Source organism: Carassius gibelio, chromosome B6, assembly GCF_023724105.1.
Source record: "Carassius gibelio isolate Cgi1373 ecotype wild population from Czech Republic chromosome B6, carGib1.2-hapl.c, whole genome shotgun sequence".
NCBI classification, from domain to species: Eukaryota; Metazoa; Chordata; class Actinopteri; order Cypriniformes; family Cyprinidae; genus Carassius; species Carassius gibelio.
In genome coordinates this window covers 14,721,145-14,736,005 of record NC_068401.1, presented here as the reverse complement: position 1 = coordinate 14,736,005, position 14,861 = coordinate 14,721,145, and the positions used below count along the sequence as shown (strand labels likewise).

At 36.9% G+C, this 14,861-nt stretch overlaps 1 protein-coding gene across 3 annotated transcripts in view; it reads left to right on the top strand.

Annotated features, from left to right (window-relative positions):
- Positions 1-14,861, top strand: part of lpp (LIM domain containing preferred translocation partner in lipoma) — a 172,832-nt gene that overhangs the window by 70,220 nt on the left and 87,751 nt on the right. For all 3 annotated transcript variants that reach the window (XM_052559078.1, XM_052559077.1, XM_052559076.1), the window contains exons 4-5: positions 4,792-4,898; positions 10,800-10,922. In XM_052559078.1, coding sequence (XP_052415038.1) covers positions 4,792-4,898; positions 10,800-10,922 — 230 coding nt within the window. The remainder of the gene's footprint in view (positions 1-4,791; positions 4,899-10,799; positions 10,923-14,861) is intronic.

Below are 14,861 nucleotides of genomic sequence, written 5' to 3'. Positions count from 1 at the left end.
TCCACAGAACGCTCTTCCGGCTTTATGAATGAGTCTGTCAGAGTGGAGATTTTCATTTCACGAACAGTATTCGATAGATGCTCTTTTGAAACGGTCTATTTGTTAGTTGCTACTGTGCCAGTATCAATGCCAGATGGACAGAGGTTGCACAGAGTTCAAACACAGATTTGTATATTGCAAAATGAAGTTCCTCTTGTCCACTTTCAGCTTCAAATAACTTCTGTGCATTTAAATGAATACAAAGAAACCTGTTGAATATGCGGAATGACAAGATTATAGTCATCATCCTACTGCTTGGATTGTAGTTATTATATTACAGTTCTAGTTCTCAAACTTTTCAGGCCACGTAGCTTTGACCAAATCAAAACCTTTACAAAATGAAAAATAAAAATCTTTACAAGGTTATCTTTCTACAAAGTATTTCCTCAAAAGTTGTAACTTTTATCTTGTTCATTGTCTTTTTTTATACCTATACATACTATATTTATTGTGAAATTCGCTTTAGCAGTGGAATTGAATTTAATCAAATAGCTTTCTCTTAAGCGTAATACATTGAAAAAGATATAATGTCAACAAAGTGAACACATTATATTTATTTTATATTGAGACAGTGCAATTTATAATATTAATCTTAATATTTTTAATATTAATACTATATATTTTGTGTAGTATATACTGTAAATATACATGTTCCTTTATGTAAGCATTAAATATTACATGAAAATGTATACTGTAGCTGCCTGTTTTAAGACAAGAGTAACTTGCAAGTAAATAATCATACAGTATTTGAGAAAAATCTAATTCATATTGCATATATTCTGGTATTTGATCTTAAAACTACTCTGCTTTATGAGTTTAACATTAGATACCATACAATTGAGTCAATAGCTGGGCACAAGTTTACAGAATATTCTTGACTTCTTTGTCAATCACCACTCTTTTCCGGTGCAGAAAAAAATAAAACTGTGGTGTGTTACGAAACGAGCGTTTACTGTGTATGCAAACACACACATCTGCATAAGCACATGATTGGATTGGAATAAAACCCTTTATACGGGTCACATCTGAGAAATGCACACACAATCATCCCGTTACAGGAAGTGTATTTCATCTCAGCTTTTATGCTCCACTGGCTTCATCTAGAGCTTGTTTTTCTTTTCTTTTTTTTCTTCTTCTTTTTCTTTAACTCAACCCTTAACAACATTCATGTTCCTGATTACCAATTATACCTCTCATGGTCCTTTCAAATAACTTTAATTACTGATTAGAATTCGGCCCTCACAAAGCCGGTACTTGAGCGTAATTGCTCAATAAAGAGTTGAGTGGAAATGTGTGGTAATAAGTAGGTGTTCCTGCTGCTTGTCTCATTAGCGAGTAAGCACTGCCTTTGCTTCCCGGTCTGCATAAATGGAGCCTCTTACATTCATGGCACAGGGGCCCCTGGTCTGTCTAAAGAGAACCAGCAACCAGATAACATGTCCCAAACTCACTGACCGCACACCACAGAAACCTCTCTGATCACACATGTACTGTATAATGTCCGTACTTGTTTTCATAACACTGTGTCACAAGGCAGAGACCTATTTACCATAAGCTGTCAGCGACTGAAACCTTATAGTTGTCACACACAAGTTGGTTATTATGTGATGCTACATGTTCTGTTGACCTGATGGGATGCCCTGCAAGTGTTACTGATTGTTCTCATGTGCATTTGTGAGATGAAAATGACAGGTATTAACTCCGTTGAACTGCCTTGCTGTATCTACCTATAGACAATTGCCTTCTCAACTGAAATGGAACATCATTAGTGACTCATGGACACTAAGGAAGCAACTCAATCAAATAATGTTGCTCAGGCTAAGCACACTTGAAGGCTTGATTTGAGTTTTCTGTTAGTGTGCTGCTAAGCTAAAACCATAGAGCTCTAACAACCTTAAAAATGTGAAGCTACATATTTGTTGTTTGTCTTACAAACCTTCTTTTTATATGCCACCTTTTTAGACACTATTTATTTATTTATTCTTCTTATTTGAGTATTTTTTATAATTTTTCCCCTACCATTCAAATATATGAATAAATTATTTTTAAGCTGCATTTGTTTGATTAAAAGTATAGTAAAAACAATAATATTGTTAAAAATGATTAAAATAATTTAAAATAACTTATATATATATATATATATTTTTTTTTTTAAACATTTTTAATTAAATTTAAAATACATATTGCACATACTTTTGAAAATCTGGCATTTAGTTGATCCTGATAAGCGCTCATTGTCACAGAGGTAAACACGACGGCTTTGTTCTTCCATGAGGGTGTTTGGTGCCACAGCATCTTTGTTTCCAGGCAGAACATTAAAGAACACTATACACACATGTATTCCCAAAATTCTGTAGAATTCAACCAATCAGATGAAGACTTCAAAACTCCTGAACTGTTTCCACTTTTGTGTGCCATATGCATCTGACATTCAGCTAACGTTTCGTGGATGTGTCTTCAGAGTGACCTGATCTTTCAGAAATCATTCTAATAGTGCTTCCACACTAGGATTTTTGGTTCGCACACGGGTTTGATTGACGTCAGAGTTCAGTTCGTTTGGATGATGTGAACGCTGACTTCCGAATTCGAGTGTGCAACTGTGAACCATACCCGAGTCCACTTAAAAATCGGTGGTCTGGTGTACGGTTCATGTGAACTCCGTTACGGTTCACTGCTGATGTGAACACAATCGTACCAAATTGCAGAAGTGAACCGCTATTGATGACGTATTATTTGATACAAATGTGTGTTTGTGTGTGTGTTTCACTCACTTTCCTGACAAGCGTGGCTGATGTGCTGCAAACTAAGAGCTGTACGTCTTTTTCTGTTCACCTACAGTGTTCTTCAGATCATTTGCAGATCATTTGTCAGACAGACGTAAGAGCCATTATGTACCGAAGCTTTGTAAACAAAACGAACGGTTAAAAAACGTAAATATGTAAAAGTGCAGAGAGCAATGTCATGCATTTGCCACCCTCTCCTGCTGCCTTGATGACGCAAACGAATCGCGGTACGAACCCAAATATTCCAGCCTGGGCAGGGGGAGGGGGCACAATTGAACTCTGGTTCGGACCAGGCAAGTGAACCAAGCGTGAAAGCACCCTAATGTGCTCATTTGGTGCTCAAGTAACATTTCTGTTATTATCAGTTGTGATGTTTAATATTTTTGTGAAAAGCATTATACAACTTTTTTTTCAGGATAATGTGTATGTAATGCTGCTTTAGTGGCTAAAACAGTTAATTAGTTTAGCTTTTATATCAACTTTCGCATTGGGAGTGCAACTAAGAGAGGCCACTTGTGTAGGCAGCTCACTAGATTTCGGAACAGAGCTATTATTAATATTATCAGGTCACATTTATGAGATTGTGTTGGTAATATCTGCTACTGCCACATTGTCTGTTCTTGGGCATGTTTAGTAAAGACTAACTTCCACTTTCAGTTTATTCTGTAGTTCAAGGCTCTGCTCGAGTGGTACTGTCCCACACCTCCCTCTCTTGGTCTCTCTTTGCCCTGTTCTTCCAGACCTCCTCAATAAATCATGCCATCTTTGAAACATTTTCGCCCTTACTTGAGAAATCCAAGCATCATTGGATGTTGGACAGACATAAGATGTTAAGGAACTTAAGATATTAATTTTGTGTCAACTTGCAACTTACAAGTGACTTAAGGATGTAAGATAAGGCAGAGAAAAGTACAAATGAAGATTATAGGAGGAGGAGGAGAAAGGGGGACGTAGGACGCTTTCCTTTTTTTTTGGAATGTTAAAGATGCCATGGTTGAAGTGCATATGAGTTTTATCAGAGGTCACAAGGTTATTACATAAACGGTTCACGTAAAGTGCTCAAGTTGGCAGAAATATTAGAATGTTCAAAACATTTAGCATGTGATATTTTTCTGTCTGCATTCATATTTCTGAACTGTAGATATTTCAAGACCATAGTTAATTAATTCGACCAGCAGATTTGGTATAAAAAACATTTATGACGTCAATTAGATCCAAAAGACAGATAAAAAGTTACAACAAGACTGGGAAAAATAGATCAAAAGTGTCTTCAAAGACTCACTGAATTCTTACTGCCTCCCCTAAAAGGCAGTAATTTGAAAAGCTCATGTCTGGATTGGTTCTGAGAAGGTCAAATGATTTAGTCCTAAATTGGACGCCGAGTGCAGTCAAATCAGAAAATAATTTGGCGCGTAAATATTGATCCTGCTTGAAACATGCAGTGGAACCCAATCCCTGGATTAGCTGTGGACTTTACAACTCAGCGATTGGCTTGTTGCAACATCTCACTTGTTTTGAGCACAGTACTTAGATTTTTAATCTGTACAAACACCTACTTACTACAGCTTAGACCCTCTTAGTTAACCAAATGGTTGCTGTCAAATGTATTAATCTATCAGGGACAATATGGTACGTGTGTGTAAGCCTCCTTCATTTCAATTTCTACACACCCTAACACTTTTAAGTACTTACACAGACCGGTATTTTGTAAGGCGACTGTAGATGTAAAAAAAGTGTAGTTAATCATCATGTTATGTGAAAATATTATATCCTGTAAAGCTTTCATCTGCTGTTCTTTGTGACATCTAGGTGTGTCAGATTTATGTCAGCTTGATCTATCGGTTTTCCGCCCACTCTGACCTGTTGTGCATTTATTCATCCCTGAGGAAGAGAGTTTATCATATTGACTCATGGGGTGCCTGCCATTAAATGTGTTTCTTGTCTGATTTTATTGAATTTTTATTTACAGGAGACTATCCCCCACCTCCTCCACCTGTCGTTGACACCAGTGGGCTCCCGTCTCCATCCAGCTTCCCACCTCCTCCACCAATTCATGAGGCCTCCCTTGGCTTTCAGGTGAGACAAACCTGGCTAAACCTGTCATCACAATATACAATGTGATGACCTCCAGTGGGGTACCTAACCCTAACCCTAACCCTTTTTTATTATTATTATTTACATTTTAAATTACATTATATTAACCATATGAAGGGAAAGTAGCTTTTTTTTTCCATTGTAATAGCATTTAGTATGTATTACTGTATGTACTTAATAGTTAGGATTTGGAATGCCCCCCTTTTGCTTTAATTACATCATGAGCTTGGGTTGGCATGAACTGCGCAAGCTTTTGCAAAACAAACATGATTTGTGAGTGTTCCAAATTATTTGCTTCAGTGGAAGCAAAAAAGAAAAAAAAAAAGACCTCAAAAGTTCACATGGAGAACAAATTTGCTTATTTTGATTAGTGACCTGAAATGAAGCAAAATCTTAAATGCTGTTTCTTTCTTTCTGTTGGCTGTTTTGTCAAAATCCCATAACTTAACAGTTGTAAATCAGACTTTGAATCCACGATGTTCAGAGTGATCTCAGATTTTTAATCCCTAATATAAATTTAAGTCACTTGAGAAAGTTTCACGTCCCTTTTCATGTGTGTTACCGACAAACCGTCAAAGGCCAGCCAAGTCTGTGTCTTTTTTTGTGGCTGTGTACTAGGCATGTTAGTTCATTGGCACTCGTTTAGAAATGAGTGTGGCCACAGGGAAGGCTGACACCTATTGGTTCACCTCGGTCATATTCCCCCTAAGGAAGTCAGTCCTCCCTCAGAAACAAACATCCATTTAACTACATCCTCGAAACTGATTCGGACTAACATTCATTGTAATTATACATTATCATTATCATTATTTAACACATACAGTACAAAAGGTCTATACTTCTATACTAGTAATGAATTTCCAGGGATTGCAAGGAATGCTAATAAAAACTCCTCTCATTCTGTACTGTTCCAGAAGTAGGCCTTTGATCTAAATAATGTGAATAGATTTAATTTAACATCACTGATTTTGCTTCGGTCTGCTGATAATATGTCCATGTAGTTTATGCAAGACAGGATCCAGTCACATGAGGAGCGATGACCAGACTCTTGTAAAGTCTTCATCAGGGGTTCAATAGTGTTTTTTTTTTTTTTTTAATAAGGCCGCTTTATCTGCTGCTCAGAATGTGACTACAGGCATGTTCTCTGCTCTATTAAAACCCTCCACTGGATCGCTTTCCCACGAACACCGCTCTGCAAGGGAGGAAGCCTGTCCGGAGGGAATCAGCGCGTTTGTTGATCTAGCTCTATGGAGTCAGCGTATGGCAGACAGTGTTATCAGGGGATAATTAGGCTGGTACAGAAAAGACATCAGACTGTAGAGGCGAGGATCTCGACTCCTCTGTAGAAATGAGTTTAACCGGCTTTACATCTCAGACAAGAGGAGATCAGTGACAGCTGATGGTTTCTGACATTGAGAAGAATCCACGGCAAGGCACATTTTGTTGTGTTCCTCACACCATTTCCCTGAAGACTGCTAGCTCTTGATTCTGATAAGAGTGCGTACGCGCTCACGTGCGTGTGGGTACTTTACTGTAAAAGAGTGGCAATCGGCTCGACCCGCAGCTTTCCCTAATTCCAGTTTTCTACATCTTTCATGAATGAAAAAAGGGGATGTTGAATTATTTCTGCTCCTAAGCAGAACTAACAAGAGGAAGAGGCCGGAGTGGCGCGGTGAACATGAATAATCAAATGATACTTGGCCTAAATTCTTTTGTTTCCCGTAACAGAACACGTAGCAACACATGCAGTCTTTATTTAACTTCACTTATCTGTCTCTGTGGTTTTTCATTAAACTCAGCACTTAAATCAGCTTCCTCTCTTCAAACGGTGCTTACCAGAATGCAAAAGGATGGCTTACATAACCGTTGGAAGTACTTCATTAGATTGCTATGCCTTTTCTTTCATTACACTATGTCCTGCTATTGAACTGTCTGTCCAGTTCTCCTAATGGAATTAAGATAATTCACGTAATATGGCTCACAAAACAGGGGCCGAAGGGAAAAATGCTTGCATACTTGTGTAAGTGTACAGTTTCCACGGGCTGTACGTGTTATTACAGTATCTTATTTCTGTAAACTGTTGTTGATCTTTTTATGGTGTGTGCATGACTCAGTCTTGGTTGCTATAGGAACATGTCTAAAAATTAAAAGTCTTGACCCTTTAATAAATTGCAGCGTGCAGTATAATTAATAATGAAACAATATAGGGAGTTGGACTGTGGAAATAGCCTCAGAAGTTGCTTTTGATCACATAATCATATGGAACTCACTTTGTATGTATTTCCCTTATTTACATAAACTGTTCTAAAACCATTCTATTTTAATTCACGGGACATTTATGCAACTTTTTTTTTCATGTAGTTTGTCAACGCAGTCTTTTTTAAACAGGCTGTACATGTGCTGAAATAGTACTACAGTGTGTGTATTTGCGTTACACATTTACATAACCTCCTGTTAATGTAAACTAAGCTTATTATAGAATGTGTTTCTTCACAAATCAGCATTTTTACTATACAGTACATTGTGTTCATTTTCTGTCGATCTTGGCAACCGTTATTCTTCATATATACATTTGACAGATGCTTTTGTCCAAATTGTCATAGACTGCATTTAATCAGTTCATGCAATCCCTGGGAATTTAACCCATGATCTTGTCATTATCAACGCTATGTTTGAGCTACAGGCAAGCTATCATCTGATCAAAATTATGCATTATAACTTTTCTTATTTTCAGACTTTGAAGAGCTAGTTAAGTATGTACTAGTACAGGCCTAGTAAAGTATGTGATATCGCATCCTAGAGTTAGGAACGAATCCGGAAGATCGGGAATTGCTCTATGCAAATAGCATGCAGCCCCGTAACAGTGCTTGTGCCCGTTACCTGTTTTGCATAAGTAATTTAGTGAACATGCTGCTAAACAACACAAACAGCAGGTGCAAATAAACCGCACCTTCAGCATGCACAATTCATTCTTAATTCATTCTCCCCAGTCTGTTAGCTTTTAGTTCAAGTTCAACTTAGTTCAGGACCTTGGCTTTAATGATACATGATGTTGGCCCTTTCCCCTGATTGTTTGGGAAGCTTTTTAGGGCCTGGTCTTGTGGGGTTGTCTAGGGTTGTAATAGGTTGTGACAGGTAATCCAATAGCATCAATGTTTTACTATAATAAGTGATAGCCTACATTGATCATAATTAATTAATTTATCAGGATTGAAAATTAGTCACACAGAAATAAAATGTTATGAACATAGCCTGCTTCTTCAGTCGAGTCAGAATCTATTTATTTGTAGTCACAGTAGCCTATATACATCACATTTAGAAAGAATGATGATTTATATATTTTTATAAAAGCTCCCGAACAAAAACCATTATTATATTTTTATGACATACACGCGGAGCTAAAGTCTCTCGAGACGAGACTTATGATAGATAGAATATGTTACTAAATAAATACACAATTGTGATAGAGAATAAGAAGCTGACGTCTGATTTCTTCAAGCGGTTGCATTTACCATTCTTACTATGGTAACGTTAATGCCTAGCGTGCATAGACTTTTGCATCGCTTATAAATATTTCTGCCTTGTATGGTGATTATATGCATCACCATACAAGGCACGTGGTTTTTAATGCTGATGTTATAGCTGTTAGCTTTCTGAAATGATCCACAGCGCTGACGCTCTCCAGATGCAGAGAAACTCTGCCTTTGTTCATAACCACTCCTCTAGCCCCAGCTGGCCCGCTTTGGCCCAAGGTTTTCTTCGGGCCAAAAAACCCTGTCCATTGGCCCAGAGGAATCACTGACGAGGCACGATCAAGGACCGGAAGTGACAGTGGATACGCGACTGGCCCTGGCACACACTATCACGCCCGCTTTTGGCCCGACAGTGGACACACGGCTACTGATCCTGGCCTATGAGCTCAGTGCCATGGGCAATCCTAATACCTCTCCTCTCTTCATCTGAAAGACGAAGGCAGACTAAAGTAACCAAACTAATTTAGAGCAAATTGGGATTTAGCTTCCTATTATTCAATAATTTAAAGAGAAATTTTCCTTGAGCACCAAATTGGCATATTAGAATGCTTTGTGGAAAATCATGTGAGACTGGAGTAATACTGCTGAAAATCCAGCTTTCCATCAAGGAAATTAATCTTGTTTTAAAATATAGTTCAATAGAAAGCAGTTATTTTAAATTGTAATAATATTTCACAATATTACTATTTTTACTGTATTTTTGGTCAAGTAAATGCATCCACCTCGAGTTTTTAACAGTAGTATAATATTCTATTGATATTTGTATTTGCTCAGCAAAAAAGGACATGGGATATCCCCTTGATTACAGTATATTCACAAATTATTATTATTATTATTATTAAAAAAAGTTCCTCATTTCAAAACCACAGTTTATGTCATGACCGCACTGTGTTGAATACTCACTAACAAAAGCTATTCACAAAGCTATGTCAATGCACATAAAGGGCTTTTATTTATCTAGTGTCATGTAAAGAGAAAAGAAGCTGCAGAGGACAAAAAGAGATATCAGTGTCCTTCAGCCGTGAGGGGAGAAGGTTGTTGTGCCCCCTTTGATGAGGAGCGAGAACGCTGTCAAAGTCTGCCCCTCACACCTTTTTTTTTTTTTTTTTTTTCGTCACATGGCTGCCATTCCTCAAAAGCCTTTGATAGTTTTGTTCTTTGCTCCCTCTCTGACACAAAGGACAGGAGTTGGTGATTGCAGATGTATTGCTCATCCAAGACTCAGACTTTAGAGTCAATTGTTATATATACAGTTTTTGCTTAAGAATAGTTAGGAAGACCTTAGTTTGCCTTAGAATATTTTGTATTAGAAACTATTGTCATTAATTTGGCATATTTGGCAATTGTGCCACACTGCTCTAGTATAGTGCTTAGAATAACTTATTGAAACTTATTTAAAAATATTTCATTCAGATATACATTGACTTCATTTTTATTTTTTATTTTTTTGTTTTTTAAATTAATGAAGTCACAGAGGTAAGCAAATTTCATCCAACTTTACTTTAGGGTCTTTAGGGTCTCCTGTGCTGTATTCCAGTGTCCACTATTGCTACTATACTTGTATGCTCACCACATTGTTATGCTTTTTGTAAATTATAATGCCACAAAACGCTGTATTCTCATTCAGAAGATGTTGCATGCTTACCTGGAGACTTGGTGAGAACGCTCTGCGCGACACATGAATCAAGCGAGACCCAATATTTAGATTAAGTGAGGTGAGATATTTATTTATGGATGTGCCGTGCTACCTCAGTGTAAACATCTTAAAAAGAAACCTGCAACGGCAAGTGCAACCTGCAAGTGTGAATAAAACTTTGTGAGAGTGAAGCTTTGTTATTGTCAGTTTGGGAGACAGTGAAACTTTTAAGTAGAGTGAAAACAGATAAAGCGGACAGCGTGAGAGGGAGAGAGAGCTGAGGGGTGATTCAATTAATATGAGATGAGCTGTCTCACCAACAAAGCATTATTTGTTCTTTGTTTATTCTTTCACATCACTGAGATTTTCTCCTAAAGACTTTATCCCAGACAATCATGTCTTATTGTTACAGTAGTTCACTTTCAGCCAATTGTCTGAGGCCACGATTAATTTTAATGAACAAGTAAAAGACAAAACACATCACCAAAAGAAATAAATCACCAAATGCTTAAGGTGTCGTGTAATAATAGCCCACAGTGGAAGATGTACTGTATTTGAGGGTTAAATTGCCTTCTTTGTGTATAATTTTTTGTTATTTTTCTTTCATTGTATCATGCATGTTCAGGTCTGATTTAAGTGGGTTAGCTGATTTAGAGCAACCCTCTTTCAAAAAGACCTAATTTCATTACAGGTTACTGTGTCTGTGTGTTTCAGATAAAAGGACCCGAGAAAACTATAGAAGAGAGACGTTCTAGTCTAGATGCTGAGATCGACTCCTTGACCAGCATCCTGGCCGACCTAGAGAACAGCTCACCGTACAAACCTCGCACGCCGCAGGTACGGTCATAGCAAACACATTCCCAAACCACCTCCAACCACGTTTCCTTAACATGTATGAATACAGAACCCACATAAAAGACATTCTGGAAGCTTCACTGATTTAGAAATCGTAGCATTTAATATAATATAGCGTTTAATTTATACAAATGCTTAAAGCTGCAGTCCATAACACACACACAAAAAACAAACATAGTCACACAATGTTGTGTAATAACTGTAATTTGCATGGTTTGATGTGATATGAGCTAAGCGATAGTTAGATTTAATCACCATTTGTAGTGTGATTTGTTGTAATGCTTTTTTTGTCTCAGTTGGTCAGAACAAAAGTGGCAGATATGTTACTTAATTGTTCAAATGACAATTTCTGGTGAAAATTATTTACAAGACGTAGAATCTGTGATTTCAAAGTACACTAAATATCGACATGATTAGCGATTACTGACATCCACATACTCCTCAAAACATTGAATTGATCTGCAATGAGGAGCTGTGCCAATGCACAACCCACGTAAAGATGGTAACTCCGCAAATAACTGCAATTGCAGATTTCCAACAGAGATGGTGACAGACTGCAGCTTTAATTGTGAAAAGTTTATATTGAGTAGCTTACATTTTAAAAACAATATTGCTAGTTACCCTGTCTATTTTCCCTACTCTTGCTAAAATATTTCCAAATGAATCCAAAAAAGAATCAACTGTTTTATGTCGTTCAGCAACACACAGTAGTGAAGTTTAGTTCCAGAGCCAATCAGCTTGTTTGAATGAAGCGAGTGAGTTAATTCAATGACTCCTACTGGTATGAAACAATGTAGCCTGTGGCCATTCAAATTTGAACCCAGAACATTAAAATAATTTTTAATATCAGACTGTGGTTCATAGCTAATTTATCCATTATAGAGCAAATTAGAATGTATAAAATGGTGGTAAGTCAGTGGCTAAATGTACATGCGTGTATAAACAAATCAATGTTTCTGTTAAAAAAATGTTTGCTACCGTCATTCACTATGAATGTTCATGCTTGGTGTGAATATGTCTTTGAAGAGGTACAGGGTGTCATCCATCTAGAGTGTCATCTATAATTCTGCGCAGGCTGCAGACTTGAATAAGAACTCAATATCTCTTATTTATTTTCTATCCCTGACTTATTCATTAGCCTTTATTTGACTCCCACAGTGAATCAATTTGGATGCAGAGGCCCTTCTTTAAAAGAAAATAACAAAACACTCTGGGAACCTGTTATCACTCCCCCAATAAATAAAAAGATTAACTAATTTAGGTTGCACAATGAGACAGATGAAAAGCAAATCAAAATGTGTAAGTGTACCAGTCATTTCTCATTTTTGGAAAGTGTTATAGTCTAAAATTATAATGACCCATATCATTAATAGATATCAAATGAAGTTAAGAGCAGACACTCAAGTTGAGCCCTAGGGCACTTTACTAAATAGTTCAACACATAATGAATGTAGGCCAGTGCATTCGGAGTCAATGCTGTCGCTTTTGGAGCAACCACAAGTCCCTTCTGTTGGCAAACAGCACCACAGATAGAGCTTGCCTTATTACATGGCCAAAGCTTAATAATGGAGAGTGCTGTCTCTGAACTAGAAACACCCTACTTTTGGCAAGCGGTCTATATTCCTCTTTTCTTCTCTGGGGTCGGTCTATTCCATTTGCTGATCTCTAGAGTCCTCGACAGGCACTCTTTTAAAATTATTATTGAGCATAAAGTCTGCACAAACACAACTCTGCAAAAAACTCTGGAGCTCTGTAAGTACTTGCAATATGTTGATAGCTAAAGTATTGTTTGATCATTTCCATTTGTTGATATTTTGCATGGAAAGAAACTAGTTATTTCTGCAGGGATATCCTGGAAATCTTGTACTAATATGACCTGAAGTGCCATTCTTGCATTTCTCTGCCATGTTTCTTAAGTGTCGCCAATCTGACTCTTCCTCTGTTCCCGTGGCCTCATGGGATGGCAACAATGCTGATGGGGTGTTGTTTGGCCACTGTATCATGTTACCTTGGCATTCGGAATCCTACGCATTTTATGTACCACATTTTACACAGTTTATAACAAAGAAGTACATGTATCAGACAAAGAGAAAGTCTTTAAATCTGAGCTATAGAAATGTTTCTTAAGTCACAGAGTCTTGATGGAGCAACGCTGCAGAAATTCCTTTGGGAATCAGAGTGATGAGGGGTCAAGAGGTCACATATCTGAGCCAAAAGCTCTGTTTTTATACAGACCGAAACTGGCTTTGACCTCAGTTCCGGCAAACGCATTGGTACAGTATGCTGAGAAAACATTAATGTTGCTCTCAGCAAAGTGAAGCTGGTTTGGCAACAAGTACTGCAGACACGCACATAACCACTGAGAAATATGTACACTCACATTTAGAGCACACCAACGGCTACACACACTGACAGGCGCACATTTTTAAAGGCCATGCACCTGCACACTTTTGAAGTGGCAGGTAATTTTTTCCTAAATAAAATATAGTCTAAGTGCAGATCTTTGTAAGAGTACTTTGTGGGAGCTACAAGTAACAGAAAGGAGTCTGAAAGCTTTAGTCAATAGACTTGAAAAATTTATACAGGCAGGGAAAATATAGTGTTAGAGAGAAAACAGCCCGAATAGTTTCTGGTATCAGGGTTAAATCTCAGGATCAGCCTCAGTTGCTCTGATATCTGTCTGCTCATTTGGCCATTTATGACAGCGGTTGTCCACCAGAGCGTGGAATATGTGTGAAAAAGTGTGTGACAGTGCCAAAATCATGTCCTAGTGGGCAACAATTACGTAAAAATGTTGGTGTGTTTCAAGTGTTCCCACACATAATAAAAGATGAAAAATGTACTGTTATTGTAATTTTTTTTGATTTTACATTAACATTAGAATTATATGAAACTTGATGTGATTGGCTTTTCCAAACTGCCAAGATGGGTCATTTGTTTCTTATAGGAGATTTTTTTTCTCTTTTTCAATTTCTATTTGGATTCTATATGTATTTCGATATGTAATAAATTAACTGTCATTATGTGGAACTTAATTTAATTTAACTTAATTTTTTTCAAGAAAATGCTTGGATTTGATCAAATCAGACAATTTTATTACAGCATTTTAATATTTTAATTTTTCTTAAATAATAAACATTTCAAAAGCCACCATATTTTTGTCTATTTTTATTTTCTATATGTTATTCTACATGTAATAAATTAATTCTGTTTTTATTTGTTTTATTTTCAAGAGCATGCTTGATTTGGTTCAAATCACACCATCACACACACACACACACACACACACACACACACACACACACACACACACACACACACATACTTTTTATATTTAATTAGTGTTAGCATTTTTACTTATTTAATGTAATAGTCAATAGATACAGATTTTGGTGTTAAAAATAATTCTATTAAATTATATAAAAACAGCATGGTGAATTTTTTTTTGGGTGCTATATAAAATAAAATTTGATGGTATGTTAACTGGAACTGTGACATTTACAGTATTGAGAAAAAATCACATATCAATAATTAACAAATATACATAATTACTGTAATTTAATTTAATGTTTTGTCATAAAACTTGACTAACGGATATCCTGTTATTTCAATTCATATTCCAATGCATAAATTTAAAGTGACCCTGTTATTAAATTCAAAATTTTGCTCAATGCTGACACAAACACGCACTCATGCTACATTCCAGCTAATGTTGCTTCTGGATGGTTAACTTGACTTGACCTTTTTTGTTCATCCAGCCAATCCACCAGGCCTTCTTTTTCCCCTCTGTCTATATGATATGAATTATTTGTTAGCGTGACTCTGGGCTTGTTTAATGTGCTAGGTTTTATAGCTGAGGCCACTGGCACAGCTGCTCTTTCTGTAATCTTCCACTTGTACAAGCAGAGTATCAGCGTCCTC